The sequence below is a fragment of the Lepidochelys kempii genome, chromosome 7 (assembly GCF_965140285.1).
Source record: "Lepidochelys kempii isolate rLepKem1 chromosome 7, rLepKem1.hap1, whole genome shotgun sequence".
Taxonomy (NCBI): Eukaryota; Metazoa; Chordata; order Testudines; family Cheloniidae; genus Lepidochelys; species Lepidochelys kempii.
This window is the reverse complement of record NC_136386.1, coordinates 41,152,108-41,171,675: the sequence shown is the minus strand read 5'-3', so window position 1 is coordinate 41,171,675 and position 19,568 is coordinate 41,152,108. Positions and strand designations below refer to the sequence as shown.

General features: G+C 39.5%; 1 protein-coding gene across 4 annotated transcripts in view; it reads left to right on the top strand.

Moving 5' to 3' along the window:
- IARS1 (isoleucyl-tRNA synthetase 1) overlaps positions 1-19,568 on the top strand; it is a 204,374-nt gene that overhangs the window by 42,576 nt on the left and 142,230 nt on the right. For 3 of the 4 annotated variants that reach the window (XM_073352336.2, XM_073352335.2, XM_073352337.2), the window contains 4 exons: positions 8,533-8,650; positions 12,184-12,331; positions 15,241-15,328; positions 17,048-17,108. In XM_073352336.2, the coding sequence (XP_073208437.1) occupies positions 8,533-8,650; positions 12,184-12,331; positions 15,241-15,328; positions 17,048-17,108 (415 nt within the window). Of the gene's footprint in view, positions 1-456; positions 582-8,532; positions 8,651-12,183; positions 12,332-15,240; positions 15,329-17,047; positions 17,109-19,568 lie in introns of those variants that run through there. The other variant, XM_073352338.1, reaches the window with a different exon arrangement.

The following is a 19,568-nucleotide window of genomic DNA, read 5'->3' as shown; positions in this document are numbered from 1 at the left end:
GTCTGAGGCTCATTATGAATGATGTAGTTTTTTAGTTGATGTGAACTCCCCCTGTCCTTCAGGTCTTAAATTTCTCATGGGTTGTTTTTATAGAATTTTTCTGTTCTCTCGTAATGTTTTCTCTTGCATGAAAAAGTAAACATATTTAGTGTCAAATTAAATGGGTAAAATGAATTGCAGATTACTAATTTCTGCTATGACTTTAAGACTGAACCACAGCTAATCCTCTTGAGGTGCTCTGACCTGTCCATGGGAGGAAAATATGACTCCTATGCTCGACAGGACGAGATGCCAGTATATTAATAATGGTAATGCACTGTCTCACTGTCCATAGTCCTTCAGTTAAAATACACAAAGGATTTCTTAATTTTTCTACCTATTTCAGTGACACTTCTCTTCCAGCTGTTCCCAAGACACAAGATGCTGGAGACTGATCAAACAGCATTTCTAACAGTTACCCATGGTGTGATTAATTGATTGGCGATCTCTTGATTCGAGGATGATCTCTACCATGGATTTACATATGGGTCCTGAGATGACTCAGGAGTCTGATCCTGGAACCACAGATCTGCCTGCAGTAGGTACAGACATTTTGTGGCTGGCCAGTGACCTGTTGAGAGAAAGTTATTTCTTTTTCCTTCCTCCTCTCTCTCTTTTCAGCTTTGAGGGCAAGGCGCTTCTCCTCGAAGCGGGCCACTGGAGGATATGGAGCCATTGGGATAGGTTGGTGGCTTGCACTTCCCAGCTTGTGATGTCCAAATCAGTTTTCTTAAAATATGCTTTTAGTGTGTCTTTGTAGCGTTTCCTGTGACCACCACGGGATCTCTGACCATGGGTGAGCTGAGAGTAAAGGACTTGTTTTGGGAGGTGAGAGTCTGGCATCTGCACACAATGTCCAGCCCAGCGAAGTTGGTGCATGAGGATCATTGCTTCAATGCTGGTGACATTGGCTTCAGCGAGAATGCTGGTGTTAATGCAGTGTTCTTGCCACTTGACGTGAAGGATCTTCTGGAGGCATTGTTGGTGATACCTTTCCAGACTCTTGAGATGCTGTTGATAGGTCACCCGGGTTTCGCATCCATAGAGGAGTGTTGGAATAACAGTTGTCTTATAGACCTGGATCTTGGTGTCCTGCTGCAGGTCATGGTCTGTGAAAACGCGTTGGAGCAATTTCCCAAAGGAAGCAGTTTCGCACTGGATCCTGTGCTGGATCTCACTGTCAATTTTTGCATTTTGAGAAAGTTGGCTACTGAGGTAGCAAAAGTGCTCAACTGTCTCCAAAATCTATCTGTCTGATGGTGATTTGTGGTGGGTCATGTACAAGGCCTGCAGCAGGTTGATAGAGCACTTCAGTCTTCTCAATATTGAGTGAGAGTCCTCTCCTTTGGTAAGCTTGTGCAAGAAAATCCAGTATGGACTGAAGGTCATTCTCAGTGTGTGTGAGGATGACACAATCATCAGCATACTGAAAGTCAGTAATGGACGCCCTGAAGACTTTGAGCGGCAATGTCGAAGATGAAAGAGTCGCCCATCCATTCTATATTGAATGTCAACTGCACTGGGGAGATGATCTTTAACGAGGACCAAAATGACTGCTAAATAGATGGAAAACAGTGTTCGGGCAACAATGCATCCTTGCTTAACCCCAGTTTTGATGATGAAAGGTTCCATCTCAAGGGCATTACAGAGAACTGTGACAGTCATATGATCATGGAGAAGCCTTAGGACATTGATAAATTTTGGAGGACAGCCAAATCTGGCCAGCACCTTTTACAGGGCTTCACCAAGATTTTTCCTGGATTTGGTGGGCAACGAAGATGATGTCAGTTGTCCCGCGGGATGATCTAAAACCGCACTGAGATTCTGGCAATATTTCCTTAGCAAGGGGAAGTAATCGGTTTAAGAGGATACAGGCAAGAATTTTCCCAGCTGTAGATGGAAAGGCAATGCCTTGATAGTTTCCACACCCCGACTTATCTCCTTTCTTAAAGATTTTAACAATGTTAGCGTTTCTGAAGTCTTTTGGAATCTTCTCATTATACCAGATATGAAGAAGAAGTTTGGAGCTTCCCTATCAGTTCTTCACCTCCAAACTTGGAGTCTTTAGCTGTTATGCCATCTGGCCTTGCTGCCTTGTACTTAGTTTGCATAATGACTCGTGTTACTTCTTCAGGGGAGGGAGGGTCTGTAGGAGATTCTCTTTCATGTTGTTGAGGTATAGATTTGATAGTGGCATCAGAGACAGTTGACTCGTGGTTCAGGAGTAGCTCAGAATGCTCCTTCCATCTGGCTTTGATGGCTTCGTTGTCATTAAAATACATTGACCCGTCTTGGCTTGGAGTGGTGTGGGTCCATGGGAGCATGGGCCGTAAATGGCCCTTATTGCCTGAAAGATACTCCTCATGTCATGTTTATCAGCATAAAGCTCAGTCTCCTTGGCATTTTCTTGCCACCATTTATTTTTGATGCCACAGATTTTCCTTTGGGCTTCAGCCTTGAATTGCTTGTATGACTCTCTTCTGCTGGTGTGATATGTCATTTTGCCACATGCAGTGAGCTTTTCTTTTCTGGTCAAGCAGGCACTGAATCTCAGCATTGTTCTCATCAAACCACTCTTGGTTATGGCGGGTGACGTAACCAATGGACTCAGCACATGCTGAGAGAATGGCAGTCTTTAATCCCTTCTAGAGATTTTTATTATTATCATCAGCTGTAGTCATAGGGGCACATTTCCTCTGAGCTACATTAAATAGAAGCATAGATCCTGTTTTCTGCAAAATTAGTCTTTAGGGATGCAAGCCTTCTTTTAAAAAAAACCCCAAAAAACTAACTCCCCCAAAAACAAAAAAACCCAAACATTCTCCCCCCTCCCCAAAAGAACCCAAAACATTTAAGATTGAATATCCTTTAGAAGGAAATTGGGGTGAGTCCCCAAACTGATTTTCATTTGCAAACCAGGCAGGATTTTGTGTCCAGATCTGCATGAGTGGAAGGCTAGTGTGTCAACCATTGCACCAGCTAATGTCCCAGTACATACCATCTTTATATAAAGGCCCTTAATGAAAATATCTGTTCTGTGCTTGACAAAGTTTTGTGTTTGTATTGGCATTTCATGCTTGGTGGTTGTGGTGGCGGCGGCAGATGACTATTTTTTAAAGGTGAAACAGGCATTTCCAGTTGGGTGACTTTTACCCTTGAACAGAACTTCATCTTTTTTAATATTAAAGACTGAAACACTTTGGCAGAATCTTTAAAGGAGTCCTAGGTGTTACTGTTCAGTAGTATTACTTAAATATTAGTTTTGTGCTCTAAAAGAGAGTTCTGTGAGGGTTTCTGATGAGAAGGTACAGTCAGACCTCCAAGTCTTAAAAATCCTTTTATTCATACTTGTGTGGAATTTTTAGGTTTGTTTCTCTCAGTGCAGGGTTGATTCAGGAGGTAACTGTATTTATAGCCCAAAATAGTGTTGAGAGCACACCATCTCGAGTTATTGAAACAAGTGCTGGCATACAGCATACTTTATCTTCTGACCCAAAAAGAGCTGCATTGAGTCAAAGTGAAAACAATTGGTATCCCCATGCATTTTACTGACCTGAGACTGGCCTGCAGGAAGTGTCTCAAAGACATATACATGCCAATGAAAGACCGTAAGGATTTTTAACACAACTATTGGTGTACCTTTCCAGATGGTCCTGTGGTCAGTTGAGTCCTGGATCTTAAACAGAAATTTCTCTGGTCAATGGGTAAAGGTCTGAAATAAAGTTGAGTTAAGGAAATAGTACTCCGCTCATAGCTGAAATATTTAATGTCATGCTGAGAAGCAATAACAGAAAAAATAACTTAATTGTTTCACTTTTTATAACAATCAAATATCTAAATGCTTGCTAGGAAGACGTAATGTGCCATTTTCTATTCTCCACTGGTTTATAAGACTGGAGGCAGTATGAAAATTAGAAATAGAGAAATACCCCAATATACTTTTTTGACACCACCCTATTTATCAGTAAGGATTTCAAGTGTGTTTGTGGCTCTTATATTACAGTCTTTTTTGGATTCCAACATGTCCTGATCTCTTCTTAAATACCAGAAGGAGGATATATTTTGGGGCCTGTTGACCTTGAATGTTTCTCAGTGTTTATGTGGATCGGCGCTTGTTTCAAATAGTTTAATAGCACCATCTAGTGTCTAATTCTGAAAGCTTCAGTACTGAATATGGCTGAATTTAAAAACATAGTGTATGGCCTTGTCTACATGAGCACTTAGTTTGTGGTAAGCTGGGCTGTAAATCTAGCTTGCTCCACACTAAATGTCTGTGTGGACCCTGATGCTGCACTCTAAAAGACTTTAAAAAAAAAAAAAAGTCTAGTCATCTTAAGTTGTTTTTTCTATGGCTAATGACAGTACTGGACTCCTTGTCTAAGCCTTATTTTTTAACTCTGTTTAATAGGTAAGTTCTCATTGCCTTAAAAAACAACTACAAAAAATACCCCGCGTGGCTACAATGTTGGCTTGTGATAATTTTGAGAGTCTTGTTTCCTGAACTACCTTGAATAGTGGAAGGGATTGCTTTCCCTTTCATGGAAGCAAAGAATTCTAGATGGTTTCAGATCTCTGACTTCTGATCAAGAATAGGCAAGATGCTAAACTTGCAACCAGACAGATCCCCAAAGCAATGGGCTTGAGAATAACTCCACAAGGACCTTGTAGATATTAGACTCCCTGTCAGAGTGGTCCACGGAGCTACTTCCCTGTCATGTGGGTTGAAAGTGTGTATGCTAGACAACTTCTTTGCATCTGGGAGGTATGTTGAAGAATGTACTGCATGGTAGGTCAGCTAGCTGGTTGTATGAGAATTGGGGAAATCTTTTCTTTCGGGATAACAGGCTTCAGGCTTCTCTGAAGCAAAGATTTGTGACAGTTTTCTTGGTACCCAGATTAAGGTTAAATGTGATCCCAACTGCCGAAAACTACGATGAGGGTTGTGCTTTGTGATGTGTTGTGTGGGTGGATTGTTGTTTTGTGTGGGGGGTTTTTTTAGTTTGTTTTTTATTTGTGAATATAGTGCTTATCAGAGTATGGGGCTCAGGGCCAGATCCCAAGAGATGCTCAGCACCTGCAAATTGCACCGTTTGGTAGGAGTTCAATGTGCCTTTGAGAATTAGGTCGTCAGTTTGCAGATGCTTAAGATGGCAATTAAAAATGTGCGTTCACCTGTCTAATATTTGTTTATAGAGTGAAATTCTTGGAATAGTAAGAGTGGTGAATAATTCTAACATGAGACAGTAGATATGTTCAAACTCATTAGGGTTAAGGACACTAGACATCACGGGGAACTTGTTTAAATACTTGCTTTTGGTTGAGTTTGGAAAGGCATGTTATGTTTCTATTGATGAATCCCTTTTTAGGATTAAGTTTGTTCTTCCTGTATAGCCCCCATTAACATAGGTTGGGAGAAATTGAGAGACAAATTTGCTCAGGCCTTGCATTTAATTTATAAATACCTATTGAACTACTGCTAAACAGACTGAGTGCAACTAAATTTGAGCACCTCAAGTTTGAGGGGAAAAGTTAGCAGAAAGGAGTATATCAAGGGAATACATTTTTCTGTTAAAAACATTTTTTTTTTATTTTCCTTTGCACACAGAAGTAACCTGTGGTAAGAGAAGTTTCTGCACGCTTCCCTGTAGTATTGCTGACCTTCCAGAAAGGGCTGCTGTTTCTCTATGCCAGGATCACAAGCCTAATGCCTCTTTCAGACTAGTCATCAAATATATTTTGCTTACTTTAGGCACATAAAGATGAATTAAAGGACTGTCCACTTGCAAGTAGTAACTGACTTTTATTTTTTTTAGATGTAAGCAAAACTGCTGATGCTTAGTGTGCTGCTTTGGGGAAGGGAATGCTGCTAGCAGCAAAAGTTATGTCCTGTCTACTTTGTCATCTCCTAGTAACTGATACTTTATTGATAGAAAGACAGTTATGTATAGCTCAGAGATGACAAATATATTTTGTCATGGTGGTAACACAAGCAGTTACATCAAACAACAATCTGTTTTTATGACCCAATAATGCAGTCTGCTCTGAGTACAAATGACTATATCCTTTGACAACTGGAAATTTAAAAACAAACAAATTTTTAGTGTGAGATGTAGTAACCTCTCTTCAGAGATCTCTGAATGGTAATGCATTTTGAAAGCTAAATACTGTCTACCTGGCAGTGGAAAAAATTGAAGCTCCTAAATTGCAAGAGGAGGATGTTCATTTGTATTTGAATTTTGTAGCTCCATCTAGTGGTCCCCCTTCTCTGATTTTTGTTAAGGTTACACATACATCTAAGCAGTCATTAAATGATCATAGATGTGGCACTGAACTGTTTTTCTCTGTGGGTTTGGTAGGCTATGTCCCTTTACGAAAAAAAAAAAGTAAATTGGAGCTCTTTTGTGTATCTAAAAATATATATAAAATATTTTAATCAACACTTTTCAGAAGGCAAATGCAAGAATATTGAAGAATAAATCCAAAATCAGTGACTTGTCACAACTAAGTCATTTAATATAGCCTAAGTTGATAAAACATTAAATGAAAATTTATACTTTTGCTCAACTGCAACAGAGCTTCCCTAATTAGGATACTGAAATACCTGTGTTTGAAAGTGCACTTCAATAAAATTTATCTCTCTACACTTTGGATATATTATTGCTTGAATGGTTGGTGGCTTTAAATTAATCCTAGCAATGATGCTCTTTTCATAAACTTAGCAGGTATATCTCCTCTCCTCTCTCAGGAGTAATGATCAAAAAGTAATGCATAGAAAAAACTATAAAAGTAGCCATTGTCAAAGCGGTCAACTATTTGGCTTCCTCACATTCAGAGCACCTTTATTCCAGACCAGAATTATATGTACTTGGGCAGGGGAAAGAATGTGTCCCAGAATGTGGACTTGAATAGTTCTTTGAATTTGGGTGAGGGTGGGGGGAATATATACCTAGGGATCAGATTCTGTGAGGGTAAATAGTACTACTCTTCAGCTCCTTCTAGAAAATGAGCCCTACCAGTTTGAGAAGGCACTCTCAATGGATTGTGCAGAAGTTCATGATAAGATCCTGCAAGGTTTGCTGGACTCCTTGGTTTTGGCTCCCTTTGGTTCTGGCTGGATGCCTCTCTGGGTTTCTGAGACTTGTCCTCTTTGGTGGTGCTTGGATGCTGCACTTTGCTCCCTGGAGTGTATTAAAGTGCTCACTAAACTTCCTGGTCTCCTACTGTTGGGTCATGGATGCCACTCTCAGTAGATTGTGCAGATCCTCATAATATGGTCTATAGTTTCTCCTATCTGCAGTGTAATAGTTGACATTTCTGATTATTACATTATCATTAGGCTTCAGTGTCAATAGGTCAGTTCATATCTCTCAGTGCTGGTGATTCAGGCTGCAGACTGATAACACTGTAGCTGTTGGAATTGTTTTCCCATGTTGAATGGTTATCTTAAACATAAGACCAAGAGATCTTTGTTTAAATGAATGCATAGATTCTGAAGCACAAAATAAGGGTGTACAGAAAAAAGGACCAATTGCCAAAACAGCATGACCCAGCGCAATTTGGTCTCATAAACATACTATTTAACGAGACCGCTCTGTGTTTGCTTGCAAGATGTTCATCTGGAAGGAAACACTGAAAATGTTAACAGTGCTTTGAAAACGTAGCTTGGGTGATTCAAGAGTTTTTAAAGTCAGTAGCAATTGCTGAATAGTCTGATCATCCAACTACAAAATAACTAGACTCCCCAGGACCACAGGGCCAGATTCCGGTGTGACAATTTTGAGCCCTTGGAGAACTGTGTCACTGAACATGCAAGCCTCTTGAATGAGACTTTACAAATAAAGGTGTACAATGTAGACGGTGAAGATCTTTGCCTATTTTTTGAAGAGACATCATTCACCTGGGTTGCAAAAAAATCCACTATTTTCTCCCCTCCCAATGATGCACGGTGCCATACATATAGCTGGTGAAGCAAGGGTCTTTTGGGATGGAAAGTGTTATACAATGGTTCATTAATGTAAATCATGGAATCACAAAATTTCTTGTTCTCTAAACAAACGTAGTTGCCTAGATGTGGCCTCTTGAGGAAAGCATCTCGTGTTAATCACTGAAATTTAAGTTTTATGGTCCCCAAGCAGGAAGTTGGGGAAAGATTGAACTGTTAGTGATTTATATCCCATCTGAACATTGCCATGTGTTGTGTGATTTGTGCAAGGAAGGCAGAGCTGGCAGGATGACCTAAAGCTGAATCTAACTGAAAGAATATTCACAACAAAAATGTCATAGTGGCATTAAGTATTTATATTGTTTCAAGATACAACTTGTATATGTATGTGCAGATGCTTTAAGTTCTGGTGTTTCAAGTAGTAAATATTGTCTATAGTTTGAAAATTATATGAACTTTTCAGAATATCTTCTCTACTGGATCATAATCCTACACTACAGCTGCTTTTAGTTTGAATCTTAAGCTATTATATGTTCCTTATTTACTTGTAGGTGGGTTTTCAAACAGCTGTATGACAAAGGACTGGTTTACAGAGGCGTTAAGGTTATGCCTTTCTCGACAGCATGTAACACTCCCCTTTCGAATTTTGAGTCTCACCAGAACTACAAGGTATGTCAGTGTCTATATGTGTGTATAATAATCTGACCCCTGAAATTGCTCTGTCATATTGGAGTGTCTGTCTGTTTTGGATTGGAAAGTTTAAATACTTCATTTGCATGGAATGTAGGCTTATCGACATACTCCAAACTGATAGAATAGTGCTAGTAAAGAGCTGGCCTAGTCATGTATATGTCCTGCTGTGATTTTTCTGACAGTTGCTTTGGTCATTATTTGTTTCCCCTTTCACCATTCTCACAGTCTTTGATCTGGGAAATTGCTCCACTTCTACCTCACACGTTTCTGATACCTCACTGTTGGGTTTCTACAGTGAATATTTTACACTGCACCTTTCCTGCTCACCCCAGCAGAGGATGCCCTGTATATTGATTCTTATCTTCTGGGGTGACCTAGCTGGCAGTTCAGCAGACTCACCTGTAACTTACCAAAGTTAGCAGATGAGTTGTGGGAGGAGAATTAAATTCTGTGATCTTATATCCAGTGTTGCAGCTTAAATACCACTTGTTGCTCCTCTGCCTTCTCTTGTGCCATTAGTAAAGCTATTCCTTAGCACTCATTTCAAGAAACGAAGGAAGGAAATGGAATCATGAACTTCTGCAATGAAGCATGATATTATTAGTATAGTATAAAAACCGATTTTAGTGTGTAACAGAAACCATAAGTGTGCTTAGAGGAGGCCGCCATGTAGCAAACTTTCACAACTGAAAAATAAATAAATAAAATCCCAGTCATTTTGTGTCTGTGTAAAGAAAAGTATATTGTTAAGGGAACTGAGATAACTCAAATCGAGAAATACTAAGCAATTATTTTATTTGTAAATATAACAAGATTCAGCTTTCAAAATGCCAGGATGTTGTTGAGTTGCTTGGCATGTTTAGTACTTTGTGAAACATTCGAACAAGCTGGTTAGAAACATCCCGGTCTTTGTATAACAATTGGTAGGGACTAAATTTTATTTATAGCATGGTCTTCCCTAGGTGTTGCTCATAATCCAAGCATTACATAACTGTCTGAGTCTGACTGTTGCCTGCCCCACCTGCTTATAGAAAGAATTCCTTCTGGAACAGCCCTTAGCTTTGACGTAAATAGCTGCCCATTCCATAGTGGAAGTATCTATTCTGAGCTGTGTTGCTGGAGAGGAGTCAGGGATGCTTTCAGTGCACAAATGGCAATGTGACATAATCTGTTTGAGTGTTTCTGGTTTATGCATATGATGTTAATTTGTTAGATGTTGTAAAAATGCCCAAAGAAAGCTTTTTAATGCAGTTTGGAACTTTTCACTTTGGAAAACATTGCATGTTTTATTAAATTTTAATGATTTCATAGCACACAAACTAAAGAGAGACTGTACAGTATAGTACACCAAAGGATCAGCTTTCTTGCCATGGAAGTTGTATCCCTTTATTGGTGGAATGAAGGAGCCATTATTTAGGAGGGAAAACGAAGAATAAATTGTTCATTTGAAACTCCAGGGGGATTTTAGGCAGGCAGAAGAATATTGCCCATGTACCTTTTTGTCAGGGACTTTACAGATAACACACCTTCTCTTGCAAACAAAAGAGGTCGTGTCTTCAGGTTTTCATATTTCATTTACCAGGTGCACCTCTAATGTTACAGTACCATGTTGCAGTGGGGGTCATTGTTTCACCAACAATTCAGAAATAAAAGTGCTGTCTACCTACCTGAACAACTTCAGATATCCATCTAGGTTTCACCTGAAGGTTTTCTATTAGAGCAGTGACCTTTCCAACCCTGTTTAGTTTGCTATTTATTTAGATCAGAGCATTAATTGAAGACTTGTGCTTACTAAATATTCAATGTATATGTAGTATTTTGTTTGCAAAATTGTGCAAGCATTAAGTTTATTCACATAACACCGCTGTGAAGTAGGTAGGAAAGATAAATGGACGCAGTTTGAGGTTTATAAAGAGAATCAAACTCCACATTAAGAATCTATCATGGAGCCTGATAATGCTTTTACTTTTAGTTACAAAATAGCAAACTTGTTCTTTAGTTCTATAACAAAAATATTACTATTTCTGCAGGCTGCCATTCGGTAACGAGCTCTACAGAGCTATGGTAGATCTGTATTGCCACTTAGATTTGAGCCATAAAACTGCTGTTGCTTCAAAAGATTTGGGGTTTGAGTAACACTTGCTCTTCAAATTTGCCTGTTGGAAATAATTCCTTACGCAGTTATGTAAAATGCGAATCCTGTAAGACTCTGGGCTCTTCATCAGGGCTTAACTTCATTTAAGATCTTCCACAATCCAATAGTATTGATAATACAGAAACTATTACTTGTGCAAGTGCTTCACTCTCTCCAGTGGTGCAAAGAGATTTTAATTCTCACCGGTATGCATAGGCAAATCATGGGAGGGACACAAAGGGGGGCATGAGCTAAAGGGGGGGTGCACGTGACCTCCCCATGTGACCCCTCTCTGCCTTGCTCCCCATCCCAACCCATGTTACTTGGGGGTGGGGCTCTGTCCTCCCGCTGCACTGGATACTGATTTTGGAACCACATGGCTCTCCCAGGAACCCCAACGGCCAAAGGAGCAGAACATGGGGCTGCCTGGTGACCCCACACCAGCAGCTCCGGGCTGTACCGCCCCCAGCCCTTCCATGCAGCTGCGTCTCCGTTCTGGGGTCTGTACAGCCTCGCTGGAGAGCAGGGCTGGGAGGGGAGCTGAGGGTGGGTATTGATATAGCAGAGGAGCTCCTGGCGTGGGGCACTGGCTACTGAGAGTGGCAGCCCCACGTTCTGCTGCGGTTCCCGGGAGAGCCCTGCTGTTCTGAAAATGTCTTTCTGGTACGGTGTATCTGACTGTACCTGCTTACTTGCACCACTGACTCTCTCCCAGTGTAACACTGATATTATTAATACAAAAGGATTCCTTTGACATGATTGAAGGCAGGACTCTTGGAGGCTGACTGGTAGAAAACCATCTGTCAATTGTGCATTATGTTTTAAACATCCACGTACTCATATGTATGAGGACATATAGTTTATGTGCCTTGGTTAACAATAGTTGCCTGCTAAGAGAAAACTTTCTCAAGTAAGAGCTTGTCCTCCCAACTGCTGGTCTCCTGGGACAAACTAGGTGAGTGTTGTACTCCAGGTTTCAGCAGCTGAAAAATTATTAAACTATGAAGGAAACCTTTAACCAGTTCCGATCTTGGATTATCTTTGTATAATCTTAGGTAGGGATTATCAAAGGCATCTGAGGGAGTCAGGCACCCAGCTCTCAGCCTTTAGAAATAAACTCTGACTACGCTGAGGCAGTTGTGTCCCTCGTGATTTGGGCAAGTAGCCTACACGGGGGAGGTGGAGAGATGTGCTTAAGTTGGTCCTCATCTGCATTCACTCTTACTGCCTTTCTTTGACAAGCTAGGTTGCAGGGCACTAAAGGAACCAGGTAATTGAGTGACAACAGCTGTCACTGCTTTTCCTTGGAAAGTGTTTTCTCGCCGACTCACAAGAAACCTTTCATATCCCTCTCCCTATCACTGTTTCATTTAAGGATGTTCAAGATCCTTCGGTGATTGTGAGCTTCCCATTGGATGAAGATGAAAATGTCTCTCTTGTTGCTTGGACAACTACCCCCTGGACCCTGCCTAGTAACTTGGCCCTCTGTGTTAACCCAGAATTGCAATATGTGAAAGTAAAAGGCAAGTGCTAACCTGATATGAAATACAATGAAAATGTAGTTCCATTGAACTCATGCATGTGTATGGCAGTCTCTGTGATATACAATTCTGTTTGACTTTCAACATGTAGCATTTCACTGGAATTGACTGTATGCTGTTCTGAAGGATGAGTCCAATTTACTGTGTTGCTAAAATCTCCATTCATCTTGTACTCTTTGATTGTATCGTAGCTATATTACATGAGTACTAAAGGACTAGCAGTTACATAATAAATGCTCATACTACGCTACTACATAGTGAGCAAAAACAGGTATGCAATATGGGTGTTTAGTTATTTCACCAGTTAATCCCCCATCACTCCCCAAAGAGTCTCTCACCAAGCAATCCTAACTCTTCCCTTGTCAATTTCTCTGCTTTGCCCCACTTCCCAACCACTTCAGACCAAACTGGCTCGTTGCCTTTGGTGAGGAGAATCAGAATGTATTAGGCTAGCTCAAGTCAGTGTGTAAGGTAGCCTGTTCCTCAAGGGCCCCTGATACATTGGGAAATGCACTGCAGCATGTTCCTATGGTTAAAAATGGAATTCATGTATAACAGGTGGGTAGGATGTATGAAAAAAAATAGATTTGCTTTACTTGCTACTTCTCCCACCGTCTTTCAGAGGTTTACAGCTCCAGCTTCTCAGCAGCCAGGGGAATGTTATCTTCATCCTTTGTTCCTTGTATCATTTTCAGAAAGGAATATTTTTCCTTAGTGTTGTGCAATATCTATACAAGAAACGCAGTTCCTCCTAATGATTCCCTGTTCTAATAAGTTTCTTCTAATGTATATTTTAATATTTATTGTAGTTAGACTGTGTAATACACTAAGATCATGTTGGTTGATTTGGGCATAAGCAGTCATTTTTGCATTCAATTTTTCAGATTTTCCAAAACTGCTGACCTTTTCTAAATTTGTAGCATACATAACCAAATACAGTGATTCAGATTACCTCTGGCATTTTCTTAACACAGATGAAATGGCACAGTTAGAGTTTTCACTTTAACATAGACTTTAAAATTTAATTTATGCATGCCTAAGGTAGTGGCACATGTAAAACACTGGGAGACAAATCAACCATTTCCCAAGACAGGCTTTTGGATAAATTCAGTTTTGTTCCTTAAGTCTTCATTCCTGACCACTCCTTCAAGTATTAAGACATACAATCATCTTGAAACCTATGAAGCTCAAAAAGAGTTAACAGTAGTTTCAGGCATAACACCTAACTTCTACCAATTATTTTGCAATCGCATTTCCCTATTGTCTAAATTTTTTTCTCACTTGTTGCTTACTGACTATACTGGAGAAATAGTGACACTGACTATGCATAATGTGCTGTCAAATGCACTAAGTATGCTAGAAAAAAGATCCTCCCACTCCCCCCCGTGAAAGTCTTTTAAACAGCTGTATGTACAACATTAACTTAACCCAAAGATCACATTGTCCTCACAGGATGTATGGGATTTAACTCATTCTTCAGGAACATCTAGTTCAGGAAATATTGGTTCATCATTATAACGAGAAACCAAGCGAACTTGTCCTCGATTAGAATAGTCTTTCACGGAATATTAAAAACAAACAAACAGCTGTTTGGAACTTAAATTCCTAAAATGAACGAGCACTAGGAAAACATTTGGCTTTCAGATGCACTTTTTTCCTCAGACTGTTCTTACAACATATCTAGCTGAACTTGGCCACAGCCTCTGCCATAATGGCAAAACATTGGTTGATCTTCAAGAGTAGGTGCTTGCTGCTAGTTTCTTCCCAGGACTTCTAGGATTTCCAAAGGCCTCTTCAAATTAATAAATTAACCTAGGTGGAGGCAACATGGCCTCCTGGGTATGGCAGGTCCTGGACTGGGAGTCAGACCTGTTTTCTATTCCTGGCTCTGCTACTGATCTTTTGTTTGACTGTGGAAAAATCACCTTTGTGTTTGTATCCCCATCTGTGAAATAGGAATAAGGATACTTATGTTCCTTTATAAAATATTGTGGTATCTGGGGATGAAAAGTGCTAGATAAGAAATTAATATTATTTTATGGGGAAAAAAAATCTCATTGCCTCCTGCATGGCAGCGTCATGGCTGATTTTGGTGTTTGGTAATAATTAAACCAGTACAAAGTATTAGACCTCTGCTAATTTGGGGAAAATCAGAAGTTGATTGTCAAACTATAACTACACCTTTAAAGGTAGCTGGGGTGAGGAGGAATAGTGATCTGCCTTAGTAGTGAAAATATTCCAAGTTGATATAAGGGTATGGGAGTTAGTGGTAGGGAGGAATTACCCTATTCTTGATAAAGGTTCAACTTTGATTATTTAAAGCTTCCTATTTACCTTCCCTTTTTTTAAATCCAAGAAAAAAGGAGCTAAGAGTAATTTCATGATGTTATAGTAAATCTCAGAAACACAGCAAAATGGGATAGAGTGTGATTGTTATGTAAAGCGCTGATCTACTAATTCTTGCAGCTCTTGTTTAATTTATTATAGTTTAGCCCAGTGTTTTTCCCTCTGTTTTATCTGCCTGGGCTACACCTATTTGGTTGCCTTCCTTTGCCAGAAAGAACAGTGGGCAAACTATCTGTTAAGGCAGCCATGGTATTTTAATTCAATTCAGCAGGTCAGGTCCTGAAAGCATCACCTCTACAATTCAGGGAGTCTGTGCACATGCTGATGTCAAGAGTGTGTTGCCTAAATTTTAGCTCTTTGCGATGCATTTATATCAAACGGGTATAAATGTATCTTTCGGGAAAAATAGAAAATTTGAGTCTAGTAAGCAGAATTATTCTGGGTAGTTTTAGACCTGATGTCTTATTGCTCTTGTGTGAAATGGAAGCTTTTGTAATGGTACAAAAGTAGAGTATTCATTTGTTGTTGTTGTTTTTTCCTTTTAGATAGTGCCACAGGGAAGATTTATATTTTGATGGAAGCCAGGCTGGTAGCACTGTACAAATCTGAAAGTGATTATGTGATACTTGACAGGCAAGTACATGAATTATTGCACACTTTTAAACTTCCATTTTTTATAAATAAGTAATGAACTACTGCAAGAAGTTAGATAACTGCAGAATCCAAGACTGCTTTCTTAGGAGAAAGAAAAGGAGTACTTGTGGCACCTTAGAGACTAATCAGTTTATTTGAGCATAAGCTTTCATGAGCTACAGCTCACGAAAGCTTATGCTCAAATAAACTGGTTAGTCTCTAAGGTGCCACAAGTACTCCTTTTCTTTTTGTGAATATAGACTAACACGGCTGTTACTCTGAAACCTTTCTTAGGAGATAGGTTTAACGCATGAATGTCTTTTTATGTACATCCTGCTACAGCCTGTCAAGGGATTTGACATCTGTAACTGCAAATTAGGCTTGGATGGAAGTTTTTGTCAGAGTAGCAACTGCATCTGGGTTTACTGTAGCTAAGGAAAAGGTTATAAACACAATATATTTGGAAGCCAGAGTAGGAAAAAAATTGTCTTCAGCAACCCAGTATCCTTCCCATATGGTAGTCTACCTCTTCCGCTTGTAAAGCTAGTATCAGCATGCATTTCTAAGGACTTATTTGTTTTATTCATCCCAATACAGTTTAGAATAGAAAATAAAACTTCCTAATTCAAAAAGCTGCTGTAAACAGATTTACCTTTTTAGCACTCTTCAGCAGAAAACATAATTTTTATAAAAGGCATACAGTATGACAAAAACATTTATGCTCCCTCTCTTCCCGCCCATCCTTACCTTTCCTTTTGCAGTGATATCCTATCCACTCTTGGGTATCTTCCAAGAACTGGAAACTTCCTGCACCTAGATAAAGCCAGTTATTTTATCCCTTTTTACAAAACAATTACATTTTTTATAACATGAACATCTTTTTGAGAATGAAAATACATTTAAAACCGAAGTGGAGCATACATAATTTGTTTTCCTGCAGTTCCCTAGAAAAAGCTTAAGCAAGTTATGCATCTGCCTCTTATATATTGGCTCTTTAGTATTTATAGATATTTTTTAATCGTGGAAGCTTTATTAGTTTCCCAGATTTTCCTCCCTGTGTGTTACACTGCTCTTCACCTGTATAGTTCACACCTTCATGTTTTCTGTTCCATGTTCCAGCATGTTAAAATTGTTTTTTTTGTCTCAGAACTAATCATCTCTTTGAAGCTTGGGACATGAATTGTTTCAGTCCTTTTTTAGAGCTCTAAGTTCTCATCCCCTTCTGGTGTTTTCAGGAGACTACACGTCTGAGCTTGGAGTTCTAGACTTAGTAATTTGGGGCCAATGTTTACTTAGTTTTATTCGTTATTGTAAATACCAGTAGACACTCTGCTTATACTACAGAGCTCCACTATAACCAGTTTATTTTTTTATTTCCTGATGGTCCTATCATAACTTCTTATGAAGTGGGTTACTGATTTATGCTTTGCTCCTGCATTAATTTATAAATGTGTACTTTATTGTGGGGATAATGAATTTATACTAGTGGCAAATCATTAACAAATATCTCCGCTTTCATTCAGTATTAAAGTTGACAAATAAAGGTAGAAGTAGGAAGCAAACTATTTGGAAATCAAGTGCTTTTCCTCATATCAGATTTCAGTATGAAAAATATTTAAAAAGAGAGAAAAATAGTACTTCTAGATTTAGTCTTTATAAGGTAACTAGTGCAATTTACAGTGTATTAATGTGTGTACATATAAATCTTTTTCTACATAGGTTTCCTGGCATTAATCTTAAAGGCAAGAAATATAAACCACTATTTGAATATTTTATTAAGGTAAGATAAGTCAGTCTTGTGTTTAGCCACAGAACCAAATGACAATGTTAAAACCAAGAGACTGCAATTTTAAATAGTTGTACATTTTGATCAATATTTCCCACTGATATGATGGCAAAATGAATATTGTGCTTTAAGAATTTGCTTTCATTTATTTTAAGACCCATAATTTGGCTGGATTTAGTGATAATACTGGCTATATGTTAAAATAAAATCCCAACTGTCAAGGGATTTTTGTGGGGAAAATAGGTAAAATAACAAGCAAGTTAAATCTCAGGCCTGTATTTCCACAAACAAACTCATTGTCCCTTATTACATTAACATGGCTATACTCTCATCTCATGCTTTGCAACAGAGAGAACTGTCACTTTGCCAGAAAGTTGGCTGCTTCTGTTTTTGCCTTCCTTTCTTATGTCCTTTATGCTTATACTTCATATAAGTACACACCCTGGAGGTGATGAAGGTTGAGAGCAGGGATGACTTAGGTTTTCAGAGGACTCTTTATTGAACAGTCAGTATTCCCCAGTGTCTATGACCTAGCTCTGCTCCGTTGCAGTCAGCATCCTCATTCTCTGCCTTCTAAAACCATAACTTCAGTATTCAGAAGTGGAATTATGATGACATTGAACTTGGAGGTTCTTTGTGCTTTTTCATGTGGAGTATTAAGACCCCATATTGCTGTAACTGTTTGCATTTTTGCCTTTCCAGTCTTTATGGATGTCTTGTTATGCTGCACTTAAAGCAGGAGTACATATTTTACTGTACTAAGAACATAGCTTAATACACATCATGGGCCTATAGAAATGAGTTATGGAAAATAGAATCGGTATATAAGCATTTTGATAGAACTTGACTGAATGATGCAAATAGTTAAAGTACTGAACTGCTGATACATAATTACTTTACATAAAAGAATAGTTGGTGTATGCAGTCAATTCCTGAAGTCAGCAGAGGTAAAAGGAGTTCATCAACACAATAGAGAGCAGACCTATTTTTGGAAGAAGGTGGGAATCACAGTTGTAGCTATTAACTGGACTGCAGGGTATAAAGATAGGCTCTATACTAACTTGTTGGAAGGTTGTATGGTAGCCTCTCTGCATCTCAATACAGTAAAAGCTGTATTATCTGGCCCTGTATTAATTGGAAAGCTCTATAAACCGGCATTTCTAATCTTCATAGAAAATCCGGTTGGTGCAGGGCCAGCAGACTCCCTACCTGGCTCCACGTGGCTCCCTGGAAGCAGCAACATGTCCCTGCTGCTCCTAGTCAGAGGAATGGCCATGAGGGGTTCAGAGTGTGGGAGGGGGGATCGGGTTATGGCATGCGAGGGGTTTCAGGCTGCCGCATCCGGGGGGCGCACACCTTGGGTGGCTCCCTGCAAGCAGTGACCTGTCCCTGCTTTTCCTAGCCGGAGGCATGGCTAGGTGGGTCTGCGCGCTGCCTCTGCCCACAGGCGCCACCCCGCATCTCCCATTAGCTGCAGTTCCTGGCCAAAGGGAGCTGCGGAGCCAGCGCGTGGGGCAGGAGTAGCGTGCAGAGCTGCCTAGCTGCTTCTCCACCTAGTAGCAGCAGGGACAGGTCACTGCTTGCGGGGAGCCTGAGATGAGCACCCCCTGGATCTGGCACCCTTGCCCCAAACCCCCTCCCACACCCTGCACTCCCTCCCATGCCCCAACACCCAGCCCTGCACCCAAACTCCTTCCCTCTTAGTTAACCGGAATTTTTCAGTTACTGGCACCCCCCATTTCCCCAACATGCCAGATAAAAAAGCTTTTACTGTATTCCTTATTAGTTGATATGTGTACTCCAGCTTTTTTCAGAATTGCTTCCTTACTCTCAAAAATCTCTCTTCAGATCAAGATAAAACTTAATATTGTGACAAATCATTGCTTCAATTGTGATCACGAGGATAGTTCATTTTAAGTTACTTTTAAATTATGTGAGGGATATGAAAATAGCTCATTACTCTTAATTATCAGAATGCTGAACAGATAGCAGATAATTGGTTCCATTATCCTTCACGATTTTCTTCCACCATTAAAGTTAAAACTTAATGTTAAATGTCATCCCAAACTTTTACCTTCATGCTTTCCTTAGTGCTTATCAACCTGTCAGCTGACTTAAAATATTTAGTGGCAACCCCCCCTATTTTTATGGTAATAAGAAACAATGGAGATGCAGAAGCTTCTTTGTTTATAAATAATTATATGTATGTGTGTATATATAGGTCTATAAATGGCTGGAGACTTTTTTTATTATGTATCTTGTTTATAGGATCCTATTAATTTGTAGTCTCTTAAGCATGAGATTGGATCAGTGCAAGCATATGGATTAGTCAACTTTATGATGTTAACAGAAGTCTTAGATTTAGTCTTACGCTCTTCGTGCTCTGTAAAAAGAATGGATTGGCTTTGCATTTTAGCTGAGATAAGAGATTAGAAATGTCAGATAATTAATTAT